Raw genomic sequence first — 25,557 nt, 5'->3', positions numbered from 1 at the left:
TGAGCTTAAATGAGCATATCATGTCCTTGACGTGGCCTTGGCATTCAGCAGAACAGGAAAAAGAGGAATAGAAGGAATCATGATTTTCATAAGTGCTTATTTCACAGACAGCTGCATTTCTCTTTCATCTTGACTCATTTTGTCTTACTTTCTCCCTCTCTCTTTTTCTCCTGTCCTTCTCCTATTTGTACATTTGTCAACAACCAGCAAGAAACAGCAGTGCAAATATCCACGCTTATTTACCATAATCTGATTGTTAAATGGCGGGTATTTGAAGTATGCAGCTGCCCCCCCCTGTCGTTAAGATCTTATCACAGTAGTAAATATCACAAAGACACAATCCTTTTACCACTACACACTTATTCACCTGAGACTGTAGGCTCCTTGATTGTAAAGTCATGTGCTGCATACTAAACACGAACTAACAAACGAATATGAGATCCCTCCGCCTTCACCACAGAGGTTTGGTACCCGCAGCTGTTGTTGCTGTGGCGAGTAAACCGTCTGCATTTTTAAGGTGAATTAATGCAAGTAAATCTCCGTGCCTCTTTCCTCCCTGAATCTCATCCGTGTAGAAATCCAAGCCAAAGTTGCTGGCAAGGTCAGGGCTCAGAGCTAGTCCAAAACCTAATCTACAAAGCATACCCATTTCGGATGAGCCACGCCATTTCTCCATCCAAGGGATCCGGAGGAAGAAAAAGGTTTCTCTTTCACATGACCTTGGAGGACTCTTTTTTTTTTTTTTTTCTCTCTATTGTTATAATATTAACCCTCTGATTGCTGATGAAGCTTTTTTATTCTCTAGAGCAGCAGATGGTGGTAGTGACACTGTCATTGGTTGACATTGTTTAGGGTTCTCTGTGAGATCACCTTCTGAAGAGGACATTAATCAATGCAGCCGTAACCAAGCGCTCTGATCTTTGAAAAGGTCACCTGATTGGCTGCATGCTTGGTGACAATCAGAGTGTCAAATCGGCCAAGAGCGCATTTATTCACTGAGATTAGAGGGCCAATTGCACTGAAACTGTCAGGAAACATCCAGGCTGCATTTCACTCCAAAATCAACAAAACTACAAATTATATGTTGCCTAAAGAAAAAACAGCCTGTTTTTTTTTGGACCAAGATTTTTCGTTTTTTTTGCATGTGACATTTCATGACATTTAAGCATGACACTTATTTATTTTAATGTATTATTATTTTTTCAGTACAGTTGCATTTATCTGTAGCTTGTTAGGTTTTGTTAATCATCTGTTTTTTTGTTACCAGTTGCCATATTATATATATTTGTATTGTTTTTAGCAAATGGTATTCTTTAAATGTTTGATTTGTTTAAAGAATTTTGAGAGAGTATAGGATCTTTTCCCCATTGTTTATCTATAGTGCAACCCTTTGATTCATGATTTAAGTCTCACTGGAAAAATAGTGTTTTTCCTTAAACTAAAATATAACCATCTCAAATATTTTTTCCCACTGAAGAGTAACATTTGTCAACTGCTATAAAGATAATGGTAAATATACTGTGTATATATATTATATAGATATTTTTTTACTCTTGGTGCTTCATCACTTTTTGGTTCCTTTTTGAATTTATGATGTGATAACCCATTGACATATAAAGAGGTTAATCTGTAATTTATCATTTATAATTGCCCATGGTTGTATAGACATTACATCACACTCTGAAATTGCTGCTAAAATCTGTCGTGGACTCCACGCACCACATGGTTAAAATGATCACAGCATGAGGGGGAGGGGGGGAGAACTATGTTTTCATAATGTTGTGAAATTTGTTTCTTTATCCATTTAATGAATAAGTGGATACCTATCTCAAGACTGTGAGGGAGTCATGATTCACTTCAGACGGGTTCGTTATGTTGCCTATTGATTACTGTTAGTGTGGGCAGAGAGTACACTCAACACATTCAGCCTCAATCAGGAGCAATATAGATAAATGCTTATTTCCTCTTTCATTCCTCATTACTGAAAGCCTAATAGCCTACTGTACTTTCTTTTTTATTTTTATTTTTTTATTTTTTTAATCTTATTCTTTTTGCAGGGTTTGTGTTGTTTTTTGGTGGCTAGGGATGCACTGAAATTTCAGCCATCTAAATTTTTCGGCTGAAACTATAATAACTTTCAGGTTTGGGCTGAAATGGTTTTGGAGGGCCGAAACCAATGACTGAAACAGGTGTTTAATTAGCGATTCTTCAATGCCATGTTTTGACTTTGCTCAGTGTGTATTTTGTGCACACAACGTGGATAAGCTACAACAGTTAAACATGTCAGCTGTGTGGACACTAGCTCTGGATTGACAATAGTAATTTCTCGATTTTAATCAGTAATGATAAGGTTTCTTAAAACCTAAAACCTAAAAGATCTTTTCCCTATTGTTTGTGCAACTCTTTTCTTCATGATTGTCTCGCAGTTAAAATTGTGTTTTTCCTTCTGTTGATGAATGAACAAAACTTCACTAAACATTTGTGATGTTCCATCCAATAATTGCAAGAAGCTTTGTTACTTTTAATATGAAGCAAAGTCCCAACTTTCGATTTTATTAAGAAATTCAAATAGTAAATGTCATTTTTAATACAGCATGACGGATCACTTTACTTATCCTGTTAGTGTATGTTTGAATACATCTGTCATGAAAACAAGTTATTACAGTTTATTTTCATTTAAATGTTTATATTTCACCAACTGGAGTAGAAAAATTCTGTTTATATAAAATCTGCCTTATGTGCGGTTTAAATGTTTGTACAACTCAGTTTTAGCTATTTGAGTGCTGATTATTAAATAAGCTTGATTAATTAATTGATTATTTATTTTTGATTGCGGTTTGCATTGCCTTCCTTGTGATTCTAACATTAAGAAAGCGTAGATGAACTAAAAAAATAAAAAAAATTTCCAGAACACGTCAATAAGACACTGTTAGTTTGTTTGCTTAATTTTACTGCGGATAAGCCCACACTCTTCGCCCCAGGCTTTTCAGAGAGACTGAAAATAAAAAATAATGCAGTGACAACTTTATTGGATTCGACAGCAATGTCGCAAACACACAAGTGCGAGCAATGTTTTTACCATGTGGCACTATTGCTTCTGTTACAGATCATTTGTTATTTAGAGTATTTATACTGTAGCGCCGAATTCAAACTGAGAATAGTTGTGATAGTTATGCTTTGCTGGTCTTTCCTTTGCTTCGGCATTTATGGGGTTAATACGTGGGATTCCTGGATATGGTAGAAAGCATCTAGAGCAGGGGTGTCAAACTCAGTTCCTGGAGGGCCACAGCCCTGCAGAGTTTAGCTTCAACCATAATTAAACACACCTGATCAGCTAATCAAGTCCTTCAGGCTTATTTGAAAACTGCAGGTGTGTGTGCGTTGAAGCAGGGTTGGAACAAAACTCTGTAGGGCTGTGGCCCTCCAGGAACTGAGTTTGACACCTGTGATGTAGAGAATACTGCTTTTGTTGTAACCTTGTAACTTTGACTCTTCAAGAGAGATTGTAACACTTCAAAGAGATTGTAAAACTATATGAATTGAGCGGTTTGGTCCACATTTTCTAAAGAGACTGGATCACTTTATATGATGAACAGATTGAATTTAGGCTTTTAATAACTTATAAACATTGATCAGTGAACATAAACAGAAGCTCAAACGAACTTGATTGAAATGCGAGACCAAACCTCTTGCGGAAGCGCAAATGTGATGTATAACAATGATAAACCTCATTGGTTCTTGCGGAAGCTCAAAAGTGATGTGTAACACAATGATGAACCTCATTGGTTCTCGCACATCAAGTGAACATGCTTGAGCTTTCGTTTGCCACAACTGATATGTGCGTTTATGAATGTTTGTATGTAAATAAAAGCCTAAATTCAATCTGTTCATCATATAAAGCAATCACGTCTCTTCAGAAAATTGACTTAACCGCTCAATTCATATGGATTAGTTTCACAATCTCTTTATGAACTTTTTGAAGCGTCAAAGTGGTAGTTGTGTAGACTAAACAGAGGGAAACTAAACAGAGGGACAGAAAGGTCTCAGATTTCATCAAAAAGATCTTAATTTGAGTTCCAAAGATGAATGAAAGTCTTACGGGTTTGGAATGATATCAGGGTGAGTAATTAATGACAAAATTTTTCATTTTTGAGTGAACAATCCTTTTAAGCCTGTGACTGAAATACACATACGCGGTTATCTCATTCACGATTAGATCACATCATCGCGATCAGATGGTTATGTTCTAATCACAACAGGCTTTACTGCAAACAAGCTATACCACTTACTTTGTAGAACCTTTTTCAAAGCCTCAGCAAGTCATCCTACAATGGCTTTATGCAACCGGCACACAGGCGGTTGTGTCCCTGCTAATGACACAAGCCTGTGTGGATGCTGTGAGGTGTGGAATCTCCCCGTTTCATCTCTGCTCTCATCTCTCCAGCACATCTGAGTCAGTCTACTGATGTTTGCTCCTGCGGTGGAGATGACATTTGTTTGAGAACTGCTTCCATCTTAACAGGCAGACAAGAGTGACTAACATGTTGCTCTGCATTACACCAAAGCTGTCAATATATTTGGTTTACAGACATGTGCTCTGTTTCAAAACATGGTAAACTGCATTCTAAGGGAGCATGCTAATTGTCATGGACCAATGACAATCTCATAAGTGACTAATTTGGAATGCTCTACATAGGCAGCAACTACTGTATATATGCACGTGGTACACAAATAACGCTTTTCTTAGGATAATTGAGTCATAATTTATTTCAATAGTTTGATGTTAGCATGTTGCTTAGTTAACAGAGCATTTTTTTTTTGATAAGCTTAAAATATTTAGTACACAAAGGTGGTACTGTAGCAGCATAAGTTTATTAATATGTTTAGCCTTGTTTTTCCTGACGTGGTAGTTATAGATGGAAGGTTAGTATAAGACCTGTAGATTCAATTTCAAACTCCAACTGTGCAAATGTTCATTTTGATGCTTAATGCGTATCTATTATGAAGTATTGATCATGTGTTCATTGGTTTGTCTTGGTAGCACACAGTCTTGATGTGCAATAATACACAGCTGTTTGGAGCAGGAAGTGCAATGATTGCTCAAGCTTTGTTTGAGGCAGTTCTGTTGTCTCTCGGTTCACCACTTTTAGTCTGCCGTGATCAGAAATTCCATTTACCCTTCGACACTTCTGGAAATCTTTTTTTTTTTTTTTTTTCTTCAGAGTGCCTCTGCCAGTCACAGAATCTCTTTAGCTTTCCACAGTGATGACAGGTTCAGAGGACAAAACCACAGCACCTGCCCCCTCCTTTACACACACTCACACACACTCACACTCACTCTCACTCACTCACTCACTCTCTCTCTAATATAGAAAAGCCTCACCTTGAGCATTGATTTCAAGTCTACAATCGTCACTGATGTGATAGAAACATCTCCAAGTTATTGTTGATATATTAATGTTAATATTACATGTTTTTAGATGTAGATGAAGTTATTGGTAGTCAGCATGATGATCAAACTCTGTATGCAGTTTTACTCGTATTTATAGTTTTTCATTATTCATCCAACATTTTAAAATCTAAATTAATAGTACTAAACTAAATAAATAATTGTATTAGTTTTAGTGCTATTAATTTTTTATATATTAATTGTTTAATAAATTGTTTCTATATAAGAATTTAGAATTTCTATATTCTAAATTGTTTCTATATAAGAGAGAGAGAACCTGTGTGTGTGTGTGTGTGTGTGTGTGTGTGTTCCAGTGTTTTAAACTGATAAACAGTGAGTGCTACCAGTCCATTGGAATAGAAATAATTGCACAGGTTGTTCACTTTCGACAGATAATGATCTTCCCTTGAGGCTGCGATTGTGAGAATCATTTCTCCTCCCTGTGAAAAATGCGACGATGATGGTTTGTTAATTGAAGCTCCCCAAGAGAAAGCCACATGACAGTGCTGGGATGTTGCAGGAATGGAATATTGTTCTTGCCTGCTTTTTAAACACAACACCGTTGTAGAAAGAAAGAATCAAATGTTGCCAGAGCAGTTTGTATTGTTTTGCAACTAGATTGCATCACTGCAAAATTGGCCCTTTGTTTTCTTTTCTTCTTTTTTTTTCCTTATTAACTTTTATTTATGAGAGGCCCATGGCCTGTGACAGGGATTATCTTTTTTTGCAGCAAGAGTCCAGATCAAGGGATAACCTATTTGCGAGTCTATATGCTGCATTACAGCGGGAGATGAATTGCTTTGGAGATACGGGGCTTTACCAAGGGTGCTGAGCAAGGCTGCGCGTGGAACAAATATTTTGAATGTTGTTACGGCCCTTTATCTAACTTGGCTCGTTTAAATCACATATAAGATAAAGACCGAACATATTTAGAAATCACAGACGATTGAGTGGTTTTCTGACGTTAATCACGCCACAAGTTTTAATCAAGTCCATAAAAAAGAACAGACGAGAGAGAGCACCACATAATAAACAATAATCAAATAAACAGCACAGGTAGGGCAGCAAGAGAAAAACATGAACCCTTAACTAAACCTATCGTTGCAGGAAAGATCTTACCTAACTCCCGACAAAAAAAGCAACAAACAGGTGAGTCTTCAGGGCCACTGCTTCGCTACGCTATACTCTAAATAAATAACAAAAAGTGAACAAAAGTAAATAACTCTACCTGGCTTTAAATAATAAAATAAACTCAGATCACGATCATTGAAGTCTTCAACATGGAGAGGCACAACGAGACGAGAACGTTCTCGCCATGTGGCGAACCACCCCAGCTGACAATAATCAGGAACGGAGGCGGAGAACGAAGAGCAAGAGAACAGAGAGACCGCGCCCTCAACACCAATCCGGCTTAAGTGCAGGAATTCCCATGACGTCACTCATTCCGTAAATCAGAAATCCCCCTAACTCCACCTACGAACTCAAATACAAACTATTAATAATACACTCAACAATTCAATATATATCCACGTAACAATGTCTATGACCGTGCAGGACAAAATTTGAAAGAGAGGGATTTGAATTTACGATTGGGACTTTTATTTTTAGTGTTCAGCATAGTAGGTCCTCTGCAAGTGAATATTTCTGGTGGAAAACCAAACCTTTTTCTATTTACTGTAATCAGATATGATGGTTGATTTATTTAAATGGCAAACTGTTTGTTTTCTTCCATTTTAGATTGTTGCTGGTGGATTATATAACTGGCATTTAAAGATATGAAAGATTCTTGTGGTTGATCTGTGATACATTGTTAGGAAAAAATACAAATTTAAAGAATTGGCTTACTTTCAGTTCTACCAGAAAGACTCTGGAGAATTATTTCAACAAATCATACATTTATTGACAGCTCAGCAAGCTGATAATAGTCATTTGGCGTAGGCCCCGTCCGTAGTGCATAATCCGAGGGTATCGGATCTGCAATTCCTGCCTGAAGACTAAGGCAGGGGCGCAGCCGACCCCCCCCCCGGGAGGTATGGACAGGACCATCCTGGTGGTGGTGGGGAGGATGGGGGTAATTGTCACTTCAGTATCTGCGAACTCAACATGTGTAAGTACCGAGCTTTTATACAGTGAGCATAAGAATATGATTGGATAGAAGTGAAGGCAATAGGTGACGTAGTAATTGAGTCTTCCCGGCAGAACTTATGCTAAAGCTTTCATATCATGCGTTGTAATTTGATTCTAATTGGATGCTGGCCACAGGATGTTCATTTGGAATGATATAAAACGATATTTCTGGGATTGCAGTTCAATGCGATTTTAAACAGTCACACAGTCACTACTGATTAGACGTTTTCTATAATGTAGTAATTCAAAACTGTTAAAACAAACAGAGCCAGCAAAACCAATTTTCATTTTGACATACTACAGCATAAATTTTGTTTCAGGTAACATATCAAATAAAATAAAAAATATTAAGGAATGTAAATAAATAAATATTGACATTCTTAATCTAGTCTAATGATTATATCTTAAAGATCCAAGATCTATTTTAATGGTTGGGAGTAAAGAGAATTTTAGGAAATGAGATTATCCATGAAATGAAAATTAATGTAAATTTAGTATACATTTGTATAGATGATATTTTAAATAATTAACTTTAGATTTTTTTTTTTTTTTAATGAAAATATGAGGTTCTGTTACATAACATGTTTTATGGATATTTCATGCTGAAAATGAGAAGCAGTTATATTGCATTATATATTCTTATTTTTTAAATAGGCTATTTAAATTTATACATCTTGTTTGTTTCAAGTTCCGAAATTGAGAATTTGAAAAAGCCATTCTCAATTAATTTCTGAATTAATTTCTGAACTCTGCTTTGATTTTTAAACCTCAATTTAAGATGAATTCCCTTCAATTTAATGTTAATTATGTATATTTCAAACGGTAAAATGTATATGTTTTTAACAGTTGTTGTAAGCTCTGTGATCAGATTGCTGGCAATAGTCTGCAATATGGTGACATGCGGTTTGCATTGCAATGCCCCACTTTTTCCTCTAAGGACAGATTTTATCTGTGAAATCCAGCAGAGCAAAGCGGCCTGTGGGTGCTTTTAATATTTTAAAGATGAGGTTTAATGACACCATAGGGCTGGGGAGGAGAAGATGTGTTCAGTAAAGACCAGTGAGACTCTGCTTTGAGCCTGTTGTCATCTTCCTCTGGGGAAACGTCTGTTAATTTATTTCTGCTCTATTTCTCACACAAATCAATTAAGTCCATATGCATTCCACGTCGAGCTAGTGCATATACATGCCCATCATATGAATCTAGATTGTGCGCGGCATGTTTGTGTAGGCAGTACCATTAGGTACACTGTAGATCCTGATTTCATGCTAAACCTTAAATATTATGGTCTTAAGCAAAGGAGGCAAGTGGATTTTGAATATATATATATATTTTTTTTTTTTTTTTTTTTTTACACACACACATGCGCGTACGTGTGTGTTTGTATGTGTAAATATATAATATAATACATTTAATAATTATTAAAGGTCCCCCTGCATGCTAAACTAAAATGACAACGTGTTTATGTAAATGGTTTTTTCTTCTTTTTTTTTTTCCGTGTGTTATCTTGCCCAGGGTTCTCCCACTGCAAACATAGAGCCTAGTTTTATTGTTGTTGATTTAGAACTCCAGTGAATGCCAGTGTCCCTTGACACACATTACTGTCATGGCCAGTCTCCTCTTCTGTCAGCACGCAGGGGAAAATAGCACAGTTAACTCGAAAAGATATGCCTTTCCCCGCTTCCCCTCTCTCTCATAGCCATGTTTAATCTGCTAATGCAAATGGCTTCGGCTGCTGCAGGGCCTTGACTTAATCAGCTGTTGATATTTCTCTCTCACTCTCCACAAGCATCTGAGACCAACCAACCTGTCAGAAAAAGCGACACATAAACACACTGCCGCAGATGACATTAGAAATGAGTTGTGTGTCGTATTTGTCTCTGTTGTCTCATCAGAAGCAGTGAGGTTGGAGCGTGTGTGTATCTTTAATTGGACATGTCTGCTTCAGATCCGCACTTTGAGCTCCACCAGGCAGAGGGAGAGGTCGTGACGAGAGCTGGGAGAGAGCCTCATAAGAGGACACAGTTTGCTGGAATAATAACACTCTCAAGATTACATTTTGATTGCCATTACTTCCCACTGTGCAGCATTCAGTTGGTCTTTACAGTGCGGCCTGTGTCTTTTCTCCCATCGGCCGTCTGCTTATTTTTTGGGGGACTTTATCATCATCATTGTTTTCGATTGCTTCAATTTTTGTTTTACTTGCTTTATTCTGTTCAACACCCTGTAGTAATTTGGTACAATCCACATGCTATAAAAATGTTAGAACTTCCTGTTATCTGGAAGTGAGTGGTTTCTGCAGGAAAAAGGGTTTCAATTGTAATGTTTGATGGGAATTGTACCTTATGATTCGATTTTAAAGGAGTTACAGTTAGATTCCTGAAACAGTCCTTGATGCATTTAGATGTAGACTTTTTTTAAAATCTTCTGAACTATAATAATAATAATAATAATAATAATAATAATAATAATAATAATAATAATAATAATAATAATGTTTTATTATAAAGCGCCTTTCCCAAGCTCGAAGGTCGCTGTACAAGTAGATAACAAAAACACAGCATCAATCATTAGTATGCATCACATAGTACAAATATACAGTGACAAATCAGCAGACTTCATAGACTGTTCATAGACTTCATTGGTCGGTTTTTGGATTAAATAAAATGAAGTCGACTGCCTCTGAGATGATACTTTGAGTGAATTAAAAACATACAGCATGGACTGTGTACTTTGATCCGTTTGATTCATCATGTGGCTTTTCGCTTTACCTCCTGTGTTATTATGGTGTTTATCAGTATTATGTAAAAAGTACAAAACAGATTTTAGTAGCAGAATGGCCGTCGAATTTGCCGGCTTAAATTTGTTCTTGTGATAAATCCCCGCCATTGACAAATTTCCGTCATTTGTGAGAGAACGCTTTCTCGCCATTGATGGTATTTTCACTGTTATATGGTGCTATGACATGTCGTTTTAAAGAGTACTGGATCTCCTGATCAAAAGACATGTGAAGAAAATGCAGAAACAATCGATATCATATGTAATCATGCATATGTAAAATAACGCAATCAACATTTAAACAGCATATAAATCAAAACTGCCTAATGTAATGTTACTGAATGAAATGTCGACCCAGGACGAGCTATAGGACTGTGCAAGTTTTAGGGGTGTTGATGGACTACTCCATCTATGTTTTGATCATTGTTCTGAATCCTATCCAGACATTGAATGTATGAAGCTTGAATAAAAAGTTGTTTTTTTAATTATTATTATCTTTTTTTTTTCCTTTTATTTTTTTATTTTTTTATTTTTCTGTTCAGATATTCATTCAACAAAATATTCTGGGGGTCATTTTTTGTGAAAATTATCAAATACTGGCTGTGACTGACAACTTTTTAAAATAACTTAAGTTAAATTGTAAAATTTACAGATTGTTTTGTAAATGATTACATTTTTGCAGAATTATTCTGGCAGCCACAGTTTTGCCAATTTTACTCGGTAATTAATTTATTTTATTTTTTTACAATATGGCTCTTTATTTGACAACAGGTGCAGTATCTAAAATACACATCATGTCTGTAGTATTTTATAAATCGTGATGAAATATTTTTGCTTTATATAGTTTTGGATTTATGCCATTTTTAAAAGACTGTGAAAAGTCTATTATGTAAATACACCTTTTGTTTAAATGTATTATATATCTCTTTTTTTTTTTTTTATTTGTTTACTTATTAAAAATCTAGTACTATGAATCCTTATGCATAATTGGAACTGGAATTGTTACATTATTCATGATTCCCATTCATGTTAACTAGCAGCCAAAGTTTTTGAAAAATTGTTTGTTTGTTTTTTTCATTCAGATGTAGTCTGAGTCCGTCCCCAGTCAGTAAATGTCCTCAATGCCATTTTTGCAGCATTGCACACTGAATGACACTTTGTTTCTCAAATGTTTTGACCTTCAGTTGCTTTTTCAATAAACAGAATTGATCATAATTAATTTATAATTCTGATTGTGAAAATGTTGTAATCCAGAGTCGGAGAACTAATCTGTGAATGGATTTATTTTCTTCTCCTCCCACCCCTGGTTTGATCATAAGTCTCTGCAATCCATGTCATGTCCTCCCTCTCTTTCTCTCTATCCAGCTCATAACCTCGTTGCCTTTCTTTGCCTTCTCCCTGTCTGTCGCTGTTGATTTCACACCCCCTCTCATTTAGTGTTAGTGTTTTCATATCAGTGACATGAACATTAGTGCGTAATGACAGTAAGTCTTGATGCCTAAAGAACTGATTGCTCCAGTCCTGTCATATCAAAGACACAAAGGAGTCTTAAGTAAATAAATCAGGCTATTCTGCTCCAGCCTACACAGAGAGCATCCCGTCAGCACGCTCTGAGGGTCTGGGGTAAACGCTGTCTATTTCTCTCTTCTCTTTTGAAGTCAGAGATCGGAGGCTGGACATGAAGATTTAGACGTCTCATCAGCAACACCACAAATCTGCACATAACTAAAGCTGGCTTTACAGGCTCTGTGTTAAGGGGTAACTCCAGTGCTTGTTGTTTTGGTTCGTTTTCCTCAGGCTTGGCCATAAGGAGAGAGTCATTAATGCTCCAACATTGGAGTGTTTATTCGCCTCTTTAAGCCGTGCTTTCTCCATTTGTTCAAATGTAGACCATGGTGAATGTGAATATGTATTATTTAGAACTAGCAGCTACATATATAACTAGCCAACTTAATGATAAACCTGCTTGTTAGACCATTTGTGAACTGTTAATGCATGTTGGAGAGTGGGAGAGTTTCAGGCCAGTTGACAAAACTGTCACTCCCCCTTTTGTGTCACGTACATGTTTTTATGAATATCAAACTTAAACTTTTGGTTTAAAGGATTAACTGAATATTGTTTTTTGCAAAACAATTGACACAAAAGGTACACAATTGTACCTTAAACTCACTAACATGCATGTTTGTTTTTTTTTTTTTATTATAAAGAAAATGACATCAGCATGAATTTATAGCTTTTAATTTTTTTAATGCACATATACAAATGTGTGTGTTTGGAATGGGTGGGGGTATTTATTTATTTTATGTTATTGTTATGGAAAATAATTTGACAAGGCCTTAGAGCATGCTGAGAGTAAAAAACAAACAAACAAAAAAACAGTTTTATTGTCACCACCAGGCCAGTAATAAAATAAATAACCCTTATTAATGGACTGTTATTTATGTTCCTACACAATCTTGAAACTACTCCTTGGTCATTTAAAAAAAAAAAAAAAAAAACTTTATAATCACTCACTACAAACATTACATACCATCATGAGACAAATCATCCTCTCACCTCACCAGTTGACTACTTAAAGACAACCTGAAATCAAAACTTACCCTCTTCACTTTCTTAAAGGGGTCCTATTATGCCCTTTTATGAAGTCTTGATTTTGTTTTTGGGTTGTACTAGAATATGCTTTTATGCTTGATTGTTCAAACAAACATATTATTTTCCACATATTTTACATTATTACAGCACCTCTCTCCCCAGTCTGGCTCGAACGCGCTGATTGTGATTGGCACCGCGTGTTTGGTAAATGTTACGCCCCTTACCATAACTGCGAGTTTCATCTGCTCAGATGTAAATATTAAGGATGGCCTCAATTTCAAACCTATTCAAATCTGATTCAGACTTAAGAATGTTATTAAACAAGGAATCATGAAAAAGCATAATAGGACCCCTTTAGTAAATATCCCTAGTGTTGTGCAGGATCCATCATTGCATGTTATTCATAATATTTCATCAAAATGTAATAACATTCTCTGCTTCTGCAATGATTTTGTAGTGATGTAGTTCATGTGTCCAATGATATAATATTGACCAAATAATATCATGTTCCTTCTAACCTGCCAACCAAGTTCTTGATAAAAATCAAGTCACAATAAGTTATTAAATGTATCACTATGGATGTTCAGTTCATGTGCAGTTCATGTTGTCTTTGAGAGACCATATGAAAAACTATTCTATTCCATTCCAGTTGCAAGCCACCCTACAAAGATACAATTGTATATATCATGCCAAAGTTGTCAAAACAAGTGGGATCAAAATATAATTCCTGCTTGACAAACTAACAACTGTTAACTGCTTAATGGCGTGTTCACACCAAACGCAAATTGAATTATTTGCGCGAGTAGATTACATACAAAGTCAATGCAATGACGCGAATTGGGCGACGCGTTTGCCGCTCGATAATTGCCTCAATCGTGTCTTCCTCGCAAGTTGAAAAATTTCAACTCGAGCGGAAAATTCGCTTGAAGACGGTGAAATTCCCCGAGTTGAGTGCGCCTCTGGATGGTGCTGTGAACCCAGACACGTCGGCGTTTGGCTTTCCTCCGTATTTGGGACTTCCACAACAAGTACAGAGCAGCAATATCATTTATTTCAGACATGAGGAAATTATGGCAGAAAGAAATTGTGTTGTTGATGATGATGATGACACACTCCTTTTCGCGGGATGTTTTTATTCGCGAGTGACGCGAAAAACATCCCGCGAGTAATCTAGAGCGAGTAACGCGATGCGAATATACACATCGCGTTTGGTGTGAACACACCATAAGAACCTGAATTTTCCGTTTAAACTTGAATGATCCACTTGAATGATCACACTCTCAGCTTTCTGCTGCCCATACAGAATGGGCTTCCCTGTAAATATGTGAAACCATTGACAGGCAGAAATCACCTCAAAGTCTTCTGTTTGGCTAAAGAAGAAATCTGACTGTGGTATCTATTTAAATTCCATAAAAGTTGCTAACTGCACCTTTAATGCAAACAAAGCTTTCGGTTTGCGAATATATTTGTGTCCCGATTCATTTGTCAGAAGTGTTGTTACTATCTGAGAACATTTGCTTCTGCAGCAGTAACATCTGAGGCACTTTCAGACTGCACTTTTGAAAAGTTGAAAGCTTCTCTGATATTGTCGAGTCCCATCATGTCACGTCGGTTTATTGTTAGAAACATTACCTTATACTTAGTCACAGCCCTGAGCTTTGTGGGTCATATTCTCTTTGCGTCACTCTGTAGTCAGTGAGAAATTGAAGAGAAAAAAATCAAAAATAACTTAAGCACACACAGCTCAGCGGGGGCTTTGTTTCTGTCATCTCTTAAAGAGTTCCTCGCTATGTGGTAGGTCTGCTTGTTGTGGAACACGCTCTGGCTGTTTATTCTCCACTGAACCAAGTGGCACTATGATAAGATTCTCCCGCTGTAATTTTGCAAGGTCACATTTTCCATGGTGAAGTTGTCTGGTTGGTTGATTCGTGCCCAATCGTTTCTTTCCTAACTGATGGTCTGAGCCTTCTTGCTTGATGAAATATCACAAGTCTTCAAATTAATGTTATGCTCTGGTGGTTAAACCTGGAATGGAATATTTCATACTATTTTTAGCAGCTGCGCAGGTTATATGCATATCTGAAGGACAAATATTGCAATACTGGTGCTGTAAAACATGATTGTCTGGGATGCGTCAGTGGATAGACTTGATAGATTTTGTAGACGTGTATCAATTAAATGAAAAATGACTACATCCAGTGTCATAAACAGTTTGCTCCTCCCGTTGAATGGAGTCTGCCTAGGACCCCAGGGGGTTGTGTTTTGCGATGCCTGATCAAAAGCCATAAGAATTTATGTGGTTATGCGTTTATAAGCTGAGCTAGTGTGCTGTGCTAGTACATTACTTGTTGCACAGTTTGAATGATTGTTGTTAAAAGTTAGAATTGTAAAAATGTCAGTGTTTTGTCATTTTATATTCATTAATTTTAGTAAATTATACAATACATAAAAAGCACTTGATTTTGGTTTGTGAAAAATAACACTTTAGTTGGCAAGTCCCAATTGAAACCAAATATTTAAACATTTATGTATTAATAGTTATATTATTATTCACAATGTGAATTACACATTCTCCCTAGCACATAACTTAGTTCATTTTAAGTTAGTACTATTATTCAGCTAGGATGCATTCAATTGATCAAAAGTGACAGTAAAGATATATAATGTTAAAATTATATATGAATTTCTTTCAAATAAATACTGTTCTTTTGAGCTTTTTATTAATCCAAGAATCCTGAAAAAAGTTTTAGTTTTTTAGTTTTAGTATTAAGCAGCAGATGTTTCAACTTTGACATAAGAAAGAATTTTTTTCTTGAGCAGCAAATCAGCATATTAGAATGATTTCTGAAGGATCATGTGACACTGAAGCCTGGAGTAATAATACTTAAAATTCAGCTTTACTATTACAGGAATAAATTACTTTTTAAAATATATTAAAATAGAAAAGTTATTTTAAATTTTCAGAATGTTTCACAATATTACTATTTTTACTGTGTTTTTGATCATATGAATGCAGCCTTGGTGAGCTTCTTTCAAAAACATCAAAAAATCTTATTGACCACAAACTTTTGAAGGAAGTGCATGTTGTGTATTTATCTAATCAATAATCATCATACAGTATATGACATGTTTGGGTGAGTAAATTAACCTGTTATGAAAGCGCTTTGCTGATGTTCGTTCACTGTTTAGCTTTAGCTCAAGTGGATCAGTCCATGATTGGAATATTAAAAACAATAATATTCTTATTAGTCTTATATCGTTGACAAAAATATGACCAAAAAAAATAAATAATAATTTTTAACTTAAATTGTTTAATTATCACCATGATTTAACTGAGATGTCATTGATGTTATTAACACTGCTGGAGATTTCTGTATTTTCCACTGCGCTCAGTCTAGCTGTTTTGAATAAGTCTTATGTAAACACTTTGCCTTAAACGTCTCCAATTAGTGTCAGGTTAACCCAAAACTAGGCTAATGGCTTCCCCTTCCGTTATGCAAGGAAGTCCACCAACTATTTGAGTTTGAAAATATGTAGCATTGCACATCCCACTAGATTAACAGGTGGTGTAGGCTGCACATAAGGCCAGAAAAAAAAGAGAGTAAAAAACTAACAGGCTGTCTGTGAGTGTGCTGGTTTTTAATAATCTAAAATAAGGAGGATGAGATATTTTGACAAGCTTCCTCCTCAATCGCCTATTTTCTTAATGACTGTATTTTGAAACTACCTCGTTCATCAAATCTTTCACATCTCACAGTGGCGTTTGCAAATCAAACCTTTTTTCAGAAGTGCGGCTGTGTTTTATTTCAGATTATTCCTGACAGCCCGTTTTCAGCTCGTTAATTGCGCTCTCGCAGTTTAATTTCAGGACGGAAAGCTTTACATGTATAAATGACCTTCACTATTAGCTGATGCGAACGGCGTTCGGGGAGATTACGCTGATTTACATGTGTGACATCACTCACCTCTGTGGTACACGTCTACGTGAAGCACGAATAAGGAAGCATGCGCTCTAATCCAGTGAGATTTTCTCGTGTCACAGGGATGTACAATGATTCATACTTGCAGCTGTCTTGTACTGTTAATTTCTGGTTCGTTTATGCTTCATTTGAGCCAGTAGTCTTAATCCTCTCATTAGTAAAAATCACATCAAGGCTCAAGTCCTGCCTGAACCTTTCTGTGTTGTAAAACATGCTATGAGTGTTTTACTTTCATTGCCATTTCATTAATTATTTGTTTCCACTTGTTCATCCACAAATGTTTGATTGGGTTTTTGAGAGTCTATAAAACACAGAGAATATAAAGAGGAATCATTTCTCATACCCTTTGTCCACATCCATCCCAGCTCTAATGACCTTCCCTTGCCTTTTTCTATCTCCCTTCAACAAGGCCAAGTGGAGTCAGTGGCCACATTCAAGGGTAATGAGTTCTTCAGCTACGACCTGTCCCAAAAGCCCATCCAGAGCAGCACCGATGAAATCACCCTGTCCTTCCGAACACTGCAGCGGAACGGCCTCCTCCTCCACACCGGAAAGTCCGCCGACTACGTCAACCTGTCTCTGAAAAGCGGTGCTGTGTGCCTGGTCATCAACCTGGGCTCCGGCGCCTTCGAGGCTCTGGTGGAGCCGTCCGACGGCAAGTTCAACGACAATGCCTGGCATGCTGTCCGTGTGTCCCGCAACCTGCGTCAGGTAACGTTCACCTTTGCGCATCGTGGCTCCGCTGGGTGCTTCATTTGATATTACCAATATTTTTGCTAATCGTTATTTAGTTTAACTTGTGTTATTGTGTAGAGCAGATGTACAAATGCAATATTAAGTCTTTAAAAACGTTTTTAGCGATTTCCGCTAGCTATAACAATAAGAGTCAACACATGGAGGTCACAAGCAGATTTTCTTTTTTTTTTTGATGTTCAATAAGGCAAATGTGATTCTCAGGACAGCTATTTCAGTGATATCCATCAGATCATTTTATGTGATAGTGTGAAAAATCTAAAGCCAATCTAAACAGTTATAAAATGTGCTTTTTCTGAAATAACTGTTGTTCCACATGATTTTAGCCTCAAATACTGTGATAACAAGACCACAAGAGACAATACACTCAGTATTTGAGGCTTGTTATAAAAGGTGAATTCCAGACTGCATTTTTGTGCATTGTGGGAGGTCTTTGCACTAGTTGTGGGTCGTTCCAAACAAAAGTGAGCAACCAAATTCTTTTAGGAAAGGTCATTAGCTAAGGGAACTTAAGTAATTTTTTTTATTAAAGGGCCCCTATAATGCTATTTTAAAGGTACCTAATTTTGTTTTGGAGGTCTTCTACAGCAGGTTTACATGCATCAAAGGTCAAAAAACACACCTTCATTTTCTCATAATATACATTGCACATCACCACATTTTTCAAAGATTCTCAAACGACTCGCCGGATGAATCAGTCTCTCTAAATCCCTCATTTCCGTGAGCCTGCTCTGCTCTGATTGGCCAGACGGCCCAGTCTGTTGTGATTGGTCTACCGCGTACAGCGCGGCTACAGCTAAATGCCTATTACCATAACTGAACTTCAGCTCCTTCCAGAGGCCTCCTCAGTTGTACGCACTGTAAAGACAGTAACAATGACGTAAATTTTACCATATCAATCCAAGGGCAAGTCCGATGATGAAACATTGGAGGAACTAGTTATTCAACCTGAACCTCAGTTCTCAGTTTCACCTCAGTACTCAGTTTCAAGTACATTATGAGATGTTGCAGCTGTAATTCCTCACCATCAGCATTAACAAGTGTATGTTCAACAATAAACCAATGTGTTTATTTCTAATTTATTACGGTGCACATGCGGGAACTGTATCATAACTGCGCGTACGTTAGCCGACCACTAATGTGAATGACAATAACATAAAATTTTGCTAAACAAATCTTGCTCCATCCTTTATCTTTACTCAAATTAGTAAGAACGACAGACAATCTGCATTAATAGACACAGTTTTAGGTAATAGTGGCCCACAGCTGCTTAGCAGAAGTATTTCAGTAAGACAGTAATATCTTTATATTTAATAAGTTATCCGTTTAGCCGGAGACCTACACAATATAAAACCCAAAACTACGTATTTTGAACACCCGGTAGAAAATCTATACATCAGTATTTAATCATACTGGCAGGTTGTGATTCTGAGGAGCAAGCTGGTCCAAATAAACCGGTTACTGACCCATCTCTCAAGAGTAAGCTTTTACGAATCCCACATTGAACTCTGAGATTTGAGAAGTAGTCGTCAGTAAAATGGCGTGTTTGAGGAGGGGACAAGTTGTTCGCGGCCAGACAATGTTCAATATAGGAGGGCATAATGCAAATGTCTTATCTAGTGACGCAGAACCGTAACACAGTGGGATTCAAATTACAGATGACTAATTTAGGCGGTTCAGAGTCTACTCTTTCTTTTTGGAGACAATAACTTTAATTATCGTGCACTTTCGACTTTACAACATTGAAGAACGTTTACATTCACAAACAGCTATATTACACACTGCATGAAAGGGAATATTTGAAAAACCATAATAGGGGCACTTTAAGTCTGTTGCTTAAATGTAATATGTCCCCTATATATTTAGAAATGTTTATAATATTGCTCATTTGTTTTCACCAAATGCCAAAAGAAGAGACAATAGTGTGCTGCACTAATCCTAAAACCAGGGAACGAGTTAGCATTTTTGCACTTCCGGTTCCATAGTCCCAAAGTCAGTGTTATTTTTGAATGTACTCAAAATGTGTTTTCAAATTTTACTCATAAAATACATCAGTAATACCCCACTTATTATGTTTTTTAAAGCTTTTACATGTCTTGGAAAAGCTAGCAAGTGACTAAATGGGACTACCTAGGAATTCAGGGACATTTAAATGTCACAACAGAAAAACTCATTTACTCAGTCTTTTACAGCTTCATTGTGTTTGTATCTTTTTTTCTCTACCAGAGTCTAAACAGGTTGTTTCCCAAGCAGATTTTTGCCATTATCCAGATAACATTCAGAGTCAAAATAAAGTCAAAGTGACATTTGACTTTGTGTGGGTTGTCCCAAATGGGCACACGTGAGAGTTTTGCCCTACACCCGTCAGAGTACTCACTCCAAGTGCTCTGGAGTCAGAACGGCAAATTAATGCTCACTTTTGAATGGAATTTACCCTGAGACGAACTGCACAAAGCCCTGATTTAATTGGAATTGGATAGTCTCATGGGTGCTTCAGTGGACCAGGCAGTTGTTTTGGAGCTAGTCCACCTTACATTGATAGCCGTCAGAGATTTAACTAAGGTAATATGTAACCCTGATTGTAAAATAGATGTATGTTTTACATTCATAAGCACCAAAATTAGTTCATTTCAGTGATTTATTGAGTGCAAAATATTTCTGTTGTCGGACACTTGGAGGGCTTGCAGGAATCATCTTCACTGCAGGATTGAAGTACCATAAAGCCACATGCTCTTCCAGACACAGACGGTGGTGATAATTACCTTCCAGTTGTTACTAACTACGGATGTGTGTATGTGCGAGTCCCTGTTGAAGAGGAGTGTTTTGATTAGACTCCATTCAAGTCCAGACTTCACCGCTCTGTTTTGCCTGTGATTTAAATCCATGATGGTGAATATGCTCCAATTACGCCAGCAAAAAAAAAAAAAAAATCTCTTTTCATTCAGCAAGCTTTCCATCTTGTGGAGAAGTGGGAATGTTTACTATTAATCATTTAACCTACGAGTAAAGGGGTCCCTCTACCACAGCCTTAAAGGCAGCGTTCATAGCCGAGGCTGTTTTTTTCAGTGTCATTATCCTGATTGTTTTCAATCCTTTATTGCTGAAATATGATTATATGATAGTGCACATTGTATAGACACACACTGTGCCTGCTCGCTTTTGCCACCGCTGCTGATTATTTCTCCATTTGACTGCCGTAACCTTTAGCTCAAGTGTTGCTTACAGAGCCGAGGGTGCACCTTGCATCTGTTAACAAATGAGCTGTATTTTTGCTCTGCCACGACAAATTATTGAAGTACCGAGCAGGCATAAACGAGCGCATAACGGGTGTTGACATTTTTGTTTTGTCATTCATTTACCTTAAATAATGAGTGAGTCGCTACTGCTGCTGTCATTCTTTACTCTAACGCTGCTGCCTCTGCAAGATCCCTCCTTCAAAACCCTTCCTAAACCATCTTGTTTGACAGATTAGTTGATCTCTCTCTTTTTTACTAACACTGAAGCCTCTAAGTGGATTTGTCATTGTTTATCTTCTGCCTTTACCCCTTCAAATACTAACATGAAAACCTCCATGGAATGTGAGCCATCTGTTTGCCGTTGACAGTGTCCAAAGAAATTGGATCTATAATAACAGATTTTAACAGATTTTTTTTTTCTCATTCTTCCTGGGAAGATATATTCTAATGGAGGGCGGAGAAATTAGTGTCATTTTGTGGTATGGTTAAACTTGCTTTAAAATTGCTAGTAAATAATTTTTTCAATCGTTTTAAAGCTTCTGTGGAGTTTATGTTATGTAATTTTACTCTCCCTCCCTTGTTTTTTTCTTTTTTTGAAGCGCGCAGGGGTTGGACTCCCTACGGTAAACAAACTGCATTATATGGTAGATATCACATTCTAATTTGTCTAGTTTGGTTTGGCCCTTTCTTTTTTTTATCTCTTTTTGCTTTTACTGTGCAGAAACGACTAAAGAAAAGTTTAAAAATGGCATCAATCCCCAGGTGCTATGCAAAAGTTAATTTTTTTGCAATTTATGTACATTGTTTTTTTTTTTTTTATATACCACTCACAATCCTCCTCACCCATATCCTTATTAAAATGCTTTTTGTTGTATGAGTTCTACCATTAATAACGCATCCTATTTGGCTCTCTACGGTGGGCATAAACGATGCTGTAAGCTGCTGCAGGCGCAAGACTTTAGTCTGAGCCACTGGGTTTGTTTTCTCAGACAGAATATTTACTGACAAAAACATATTTTTATGCTTAATGTAAATGCTAAAATATTGCTCCAAAAACCATCTCCATGGAATAACACTTTGCAGGTCAGGTATTTTAGGTAATGAACAGACAAACTTTGCAGTTACATAAAATTATATGTCAATTTAAAATACAAACTGCCCAGTGTCAGTCAAAGTAAAAGGGCAGTGGGTGCTCTTTCAAAGCATTTAATAATTTCTCATAAAAAACAAAAAAAAAAAACCTTTGACTGCAGCTCTTGTGCAGCGTTTCTGCCCACCTGCTCCATTTTCCCTTATTCTCCCCCTTTGATGTTTGCTTTTATTAAATGTTGCAGCATTTCATACAGAGATTACGGTGCACTGTATGATGTAGCATTTAATAAGTGTGTTTTTGCGTAGAAACGTCTCTTAAAATGCAGTGCTCTCAAGTTAATCAAGAATAACAGGAGAGAAGGGCAATGAAGGCTTTTATTTGAACTGTAGATGCAACGACTGAACATTTACTTAGATATATTTTACATAGCATTAAAATGGTAAAGATCATTAGTGCTAGGTGGTATGACATAAAAATGTCTATTCTTTTATACATTTAATAACATAATACTGTATTTCCCCTATTCAATATAAAATAAAAACTAAAAAAAGATCTCTTCAAACTTTGCTGCTGACAGATGATTCCAGTATGAAGCTTTGTTGATTATAATGGGAGCTATTTAGTTTTGGTTTTGGTTACCAAGCAATGTCTTGACTCCAATTAATAGAATTCAACGTATTCAGTCGCACATATCCACTGTTTTCCAGTGGCTTTACACTTGACTAAAAATGGTTTGTATATGTATTATTCTTTTGAGTATTGCTTTTAACTGAAGTATTGAATAATGTAAAGTTATTATTTATAAATATGAATGGTGATGTGAATAATCTTCCGCATTTGTTTGCAAGTAAATACATATTCTATATATTATCTTAAGGAAAAGTTAAGGAAAAGGAAACGTTCCTTTCATTTCAAATATTTACTAAACTTAATAAATATTAAATATGATCTGACTGTTGAAAAATAGACATTACATAGATGTTGAGTGAGATAAATTACTTTGAGACAAGATTCTATTCAGTTTTATTTTGCTAATCAAATTTGTTTAGATGTTCACATTGTGTCAATGCTAGAATGTAACATGCCATTGACAGTCCTTTCTAATTTCCAGCTGCCTCACACTTAATCTAAAAAGCATGACCTTGGGCAGACAAATGGAGGTGTTCTGCTTAAGCACAAACACTCACTGTTTTCATGAATTGAAAGTGGAAAAATGACAAAAGTGGATAAAAATGATTGCGGCTGCCATTCAGCTGTTATTAACCCTCTGTCTAGAGATCAGAGAAAAGACTGACCTCCCCTTACCCTTCTCTCCCTGTGGAAAAAGAGTACATCTTTGTTGTCGTGATTTTTGTCATTGAGTTCTTTAAGTAGCCGATGACGTGGCACTTTTTATACAGCATGTGCGAAATGTTTTGCATATTACTGGACTTGTGATTCGAATACCGTTTTTTTTATATAATACGCAGCTTATATGCCATTATGCACCTGCATTTGCTTCTACTGCATGTGTGGGTAACTATTTTCTGTTGTTGTTGTTGTTGTGTGGTGCTGTACATTGATTTATTTTATCATTATTTTTTGGTGGGGGTTTGTTTTCCCCTTCATGTTTAGCTTTCTCTGCTCTATTTTTTTCTCTTCTAAAGGTTCAGACAAAATACTAGGTTTCAATTTCAGGACAATGCAAACCATCTACAATTTCCATCAAACAAGCTGCATTCTTTCCAGCTTTGCCTACTTGTCCACAGTAATAATAATGTTCACAGAATCTTTGACGACATTAGAGATGAAATCTGAATCCTCTCTCTCTGTCGGCATGGAAACGCCTCAACCCTGAGCATTTATTAATACTGTAAGAAAACCACCTGTTTTGTATGTCTGCCAGTGCATCCACACTTTATTATTAACATTTACAAATGTTGTAAATATAATTCTGCTCTAGAGAAATCTTAAATGACTCTTTAGTCTAACCATATTAAGTCCTGAAATTGTAGCCTAAGACGTCTTAACCATCATGCATGGCTTGTGTATTAACAATCTTAAAGCTATCGCTACCTAAACACCTTCAAAGTATTTCTTTTCAATACATCTCTTACAAAATGTGTGCAGTTAATCTAGAAGTTGATCAGAACTGACCACAAACATGAATAAATGCAACCTCTGTTATACTAACAACCATTTTTGTGTCTGAATCCCCCCTTTTATACTAATCTGCACAGTCACCCTTAACATCACTTGCTAATCCACTCAACATATAGTGATTCCTCTTAGTTCCTGATGCCATACACCTTCCCTTCCTGTCTCTCCTCTCCAACACTGACTAGTGCACAGTCCAGCACACATGACAGCATTCTCTCAGTCAGAAAGCAGCAATAGCAGACATAAAAATGGGTTGCCCCCTTTGCAAACGTATGCATAGAGAACCAGAGGAACCCCCACGTGAAACAGACCAGTTTTTTAGTAGAGGTACTTGTTGAGGCCAACAAGGATTGCGGGTATTTCTTAATCAAAAGATTTCCCACGTTCCCTCTCTCGTTTCTTTCCCCTCTCTTTTCTATCCTTCCGTGGCTTTTATGCAAACAGGTGACGATATCGGTGGACGGGCTGCTGACAACCACTGGCTACACCCAGGAGGACTACACCATGCTGGGTTCAGATGATTTCTTCTACGTGGGCGGCAGTCCAAACACCGCGGATCTTCCCGGCTCTCCCGTGAGCAATAACTTCATGGGCTGCCTTAAAGATGTAAGTACACTTCTGAAACATTTTGTTCTTTACATTGAATTTGGGTCGAGACCACCTCAAAGAAGACCTGGTTTCTTGGGATCCATTAATGTTCTCTTTGTTTGGCGAGCGTTCTGTCCTCTTTTATCTCTTCCTTATCCGTCCTTTTCCTTTCTCCTCTCCCTTTCGTGTCCATTCGCACCCCTCTGAGCATGTCCCATAATTTATGTCATGTCTATACCGTTGAAGTTCCAGCTTTACTATCCTGACAGCCAAATTAAAAATTGATTTCCTCTATGGATCCCCTTTCGACTGTCCCAGACTCTCCATCTCTGTCTCGTTGACCCCGGACTCTATTAATCACCACTCTCTACCTGCTCAACCATACAGTCAGTATCAGTCCCTCTTCAGCAGCAACTTCAGCAATCCCTTATCGTGCCTCTGATAGAAACACTTAAACATCTACAACGTTGTTACGCTCTTGGTAGTCTGTTTTGTCTTGATTTTGTCTCATCGCTCTTTCGTTTTCATTTGCTCTTTTGTTGTGCAGGTACTTTGTGTCCATGTTTTCCCCCATGTTGACTGCGTCTACCTGTGTATCATTTAATTAGGCTAGTTTGTCAGGGTATATATACCCTCTCGAGTCATTTGTCAAGTCCTTGTTAGGCTGTAATGTTTGGTGAGCCTTGTTTTTTTTTTTTTTTTGCCTTTGAAAATAAATATATATTTTGATCTCCCATTGAAATCACTGGTGGCACTTTACACAAATAAGGTACACTTTGGCATCCTGTGACTTTGTAATGGGGTACAAATCCCATGCTTTTT

General features: G+C 36.9%; 1 protein-coding gene across 13 annotated transcripts in view; it reads left to right on the top strand.

Annotated features, from left to right (window-relative positions):
• The window catches only part of nrxn2a (neurexin 2a), a 387,404-nt gene that overhangs the window by 129,759 nt on the left and 232,088 nt on the right, over positions 1-25,557 (top strand). For 8 of the 13 annotated variants that reach the window (XM_079898733.1, XM_079898732.1, XM_079898727.1 and 5 more), the window contains 3 exons: positions 17,336-17,637; positions 21,515-21,559; positions 24,592-24,753. In XM_079898733.1, the coding sequence (XP_079754859.1) occupies positions 17,336-17,637; positions 21,515-21,559; positions 24,592-24,753 (509 nt within the window). The remainder of the gene's footprint in view (positions 1-17,335; positions 17,638-21,514; positions 21,560-24,591; positions 24,754-25,557) is intronic. The other 5 variants (XM_079898730.1, XM_079898728.1, XM_079898723.1 and 2 more) reach the window with 3 other exon arrangements.

The sequence above is a fragment of the Squalius cephalus genome, assembly GCF_949319135.1.
Source record: "Squalius cephalus genome assembly, chromosome: 17".
Classification (NCBI taxonomy): Eukaryota; Metazoa; Chordata; class Actinopteri; order Cypriniformes; family Leuciscidae; genus Squalius; species Squalius cephalus.
This window is presented reverse-complemented; position numbering and strand designations above follow the sequence as displayed.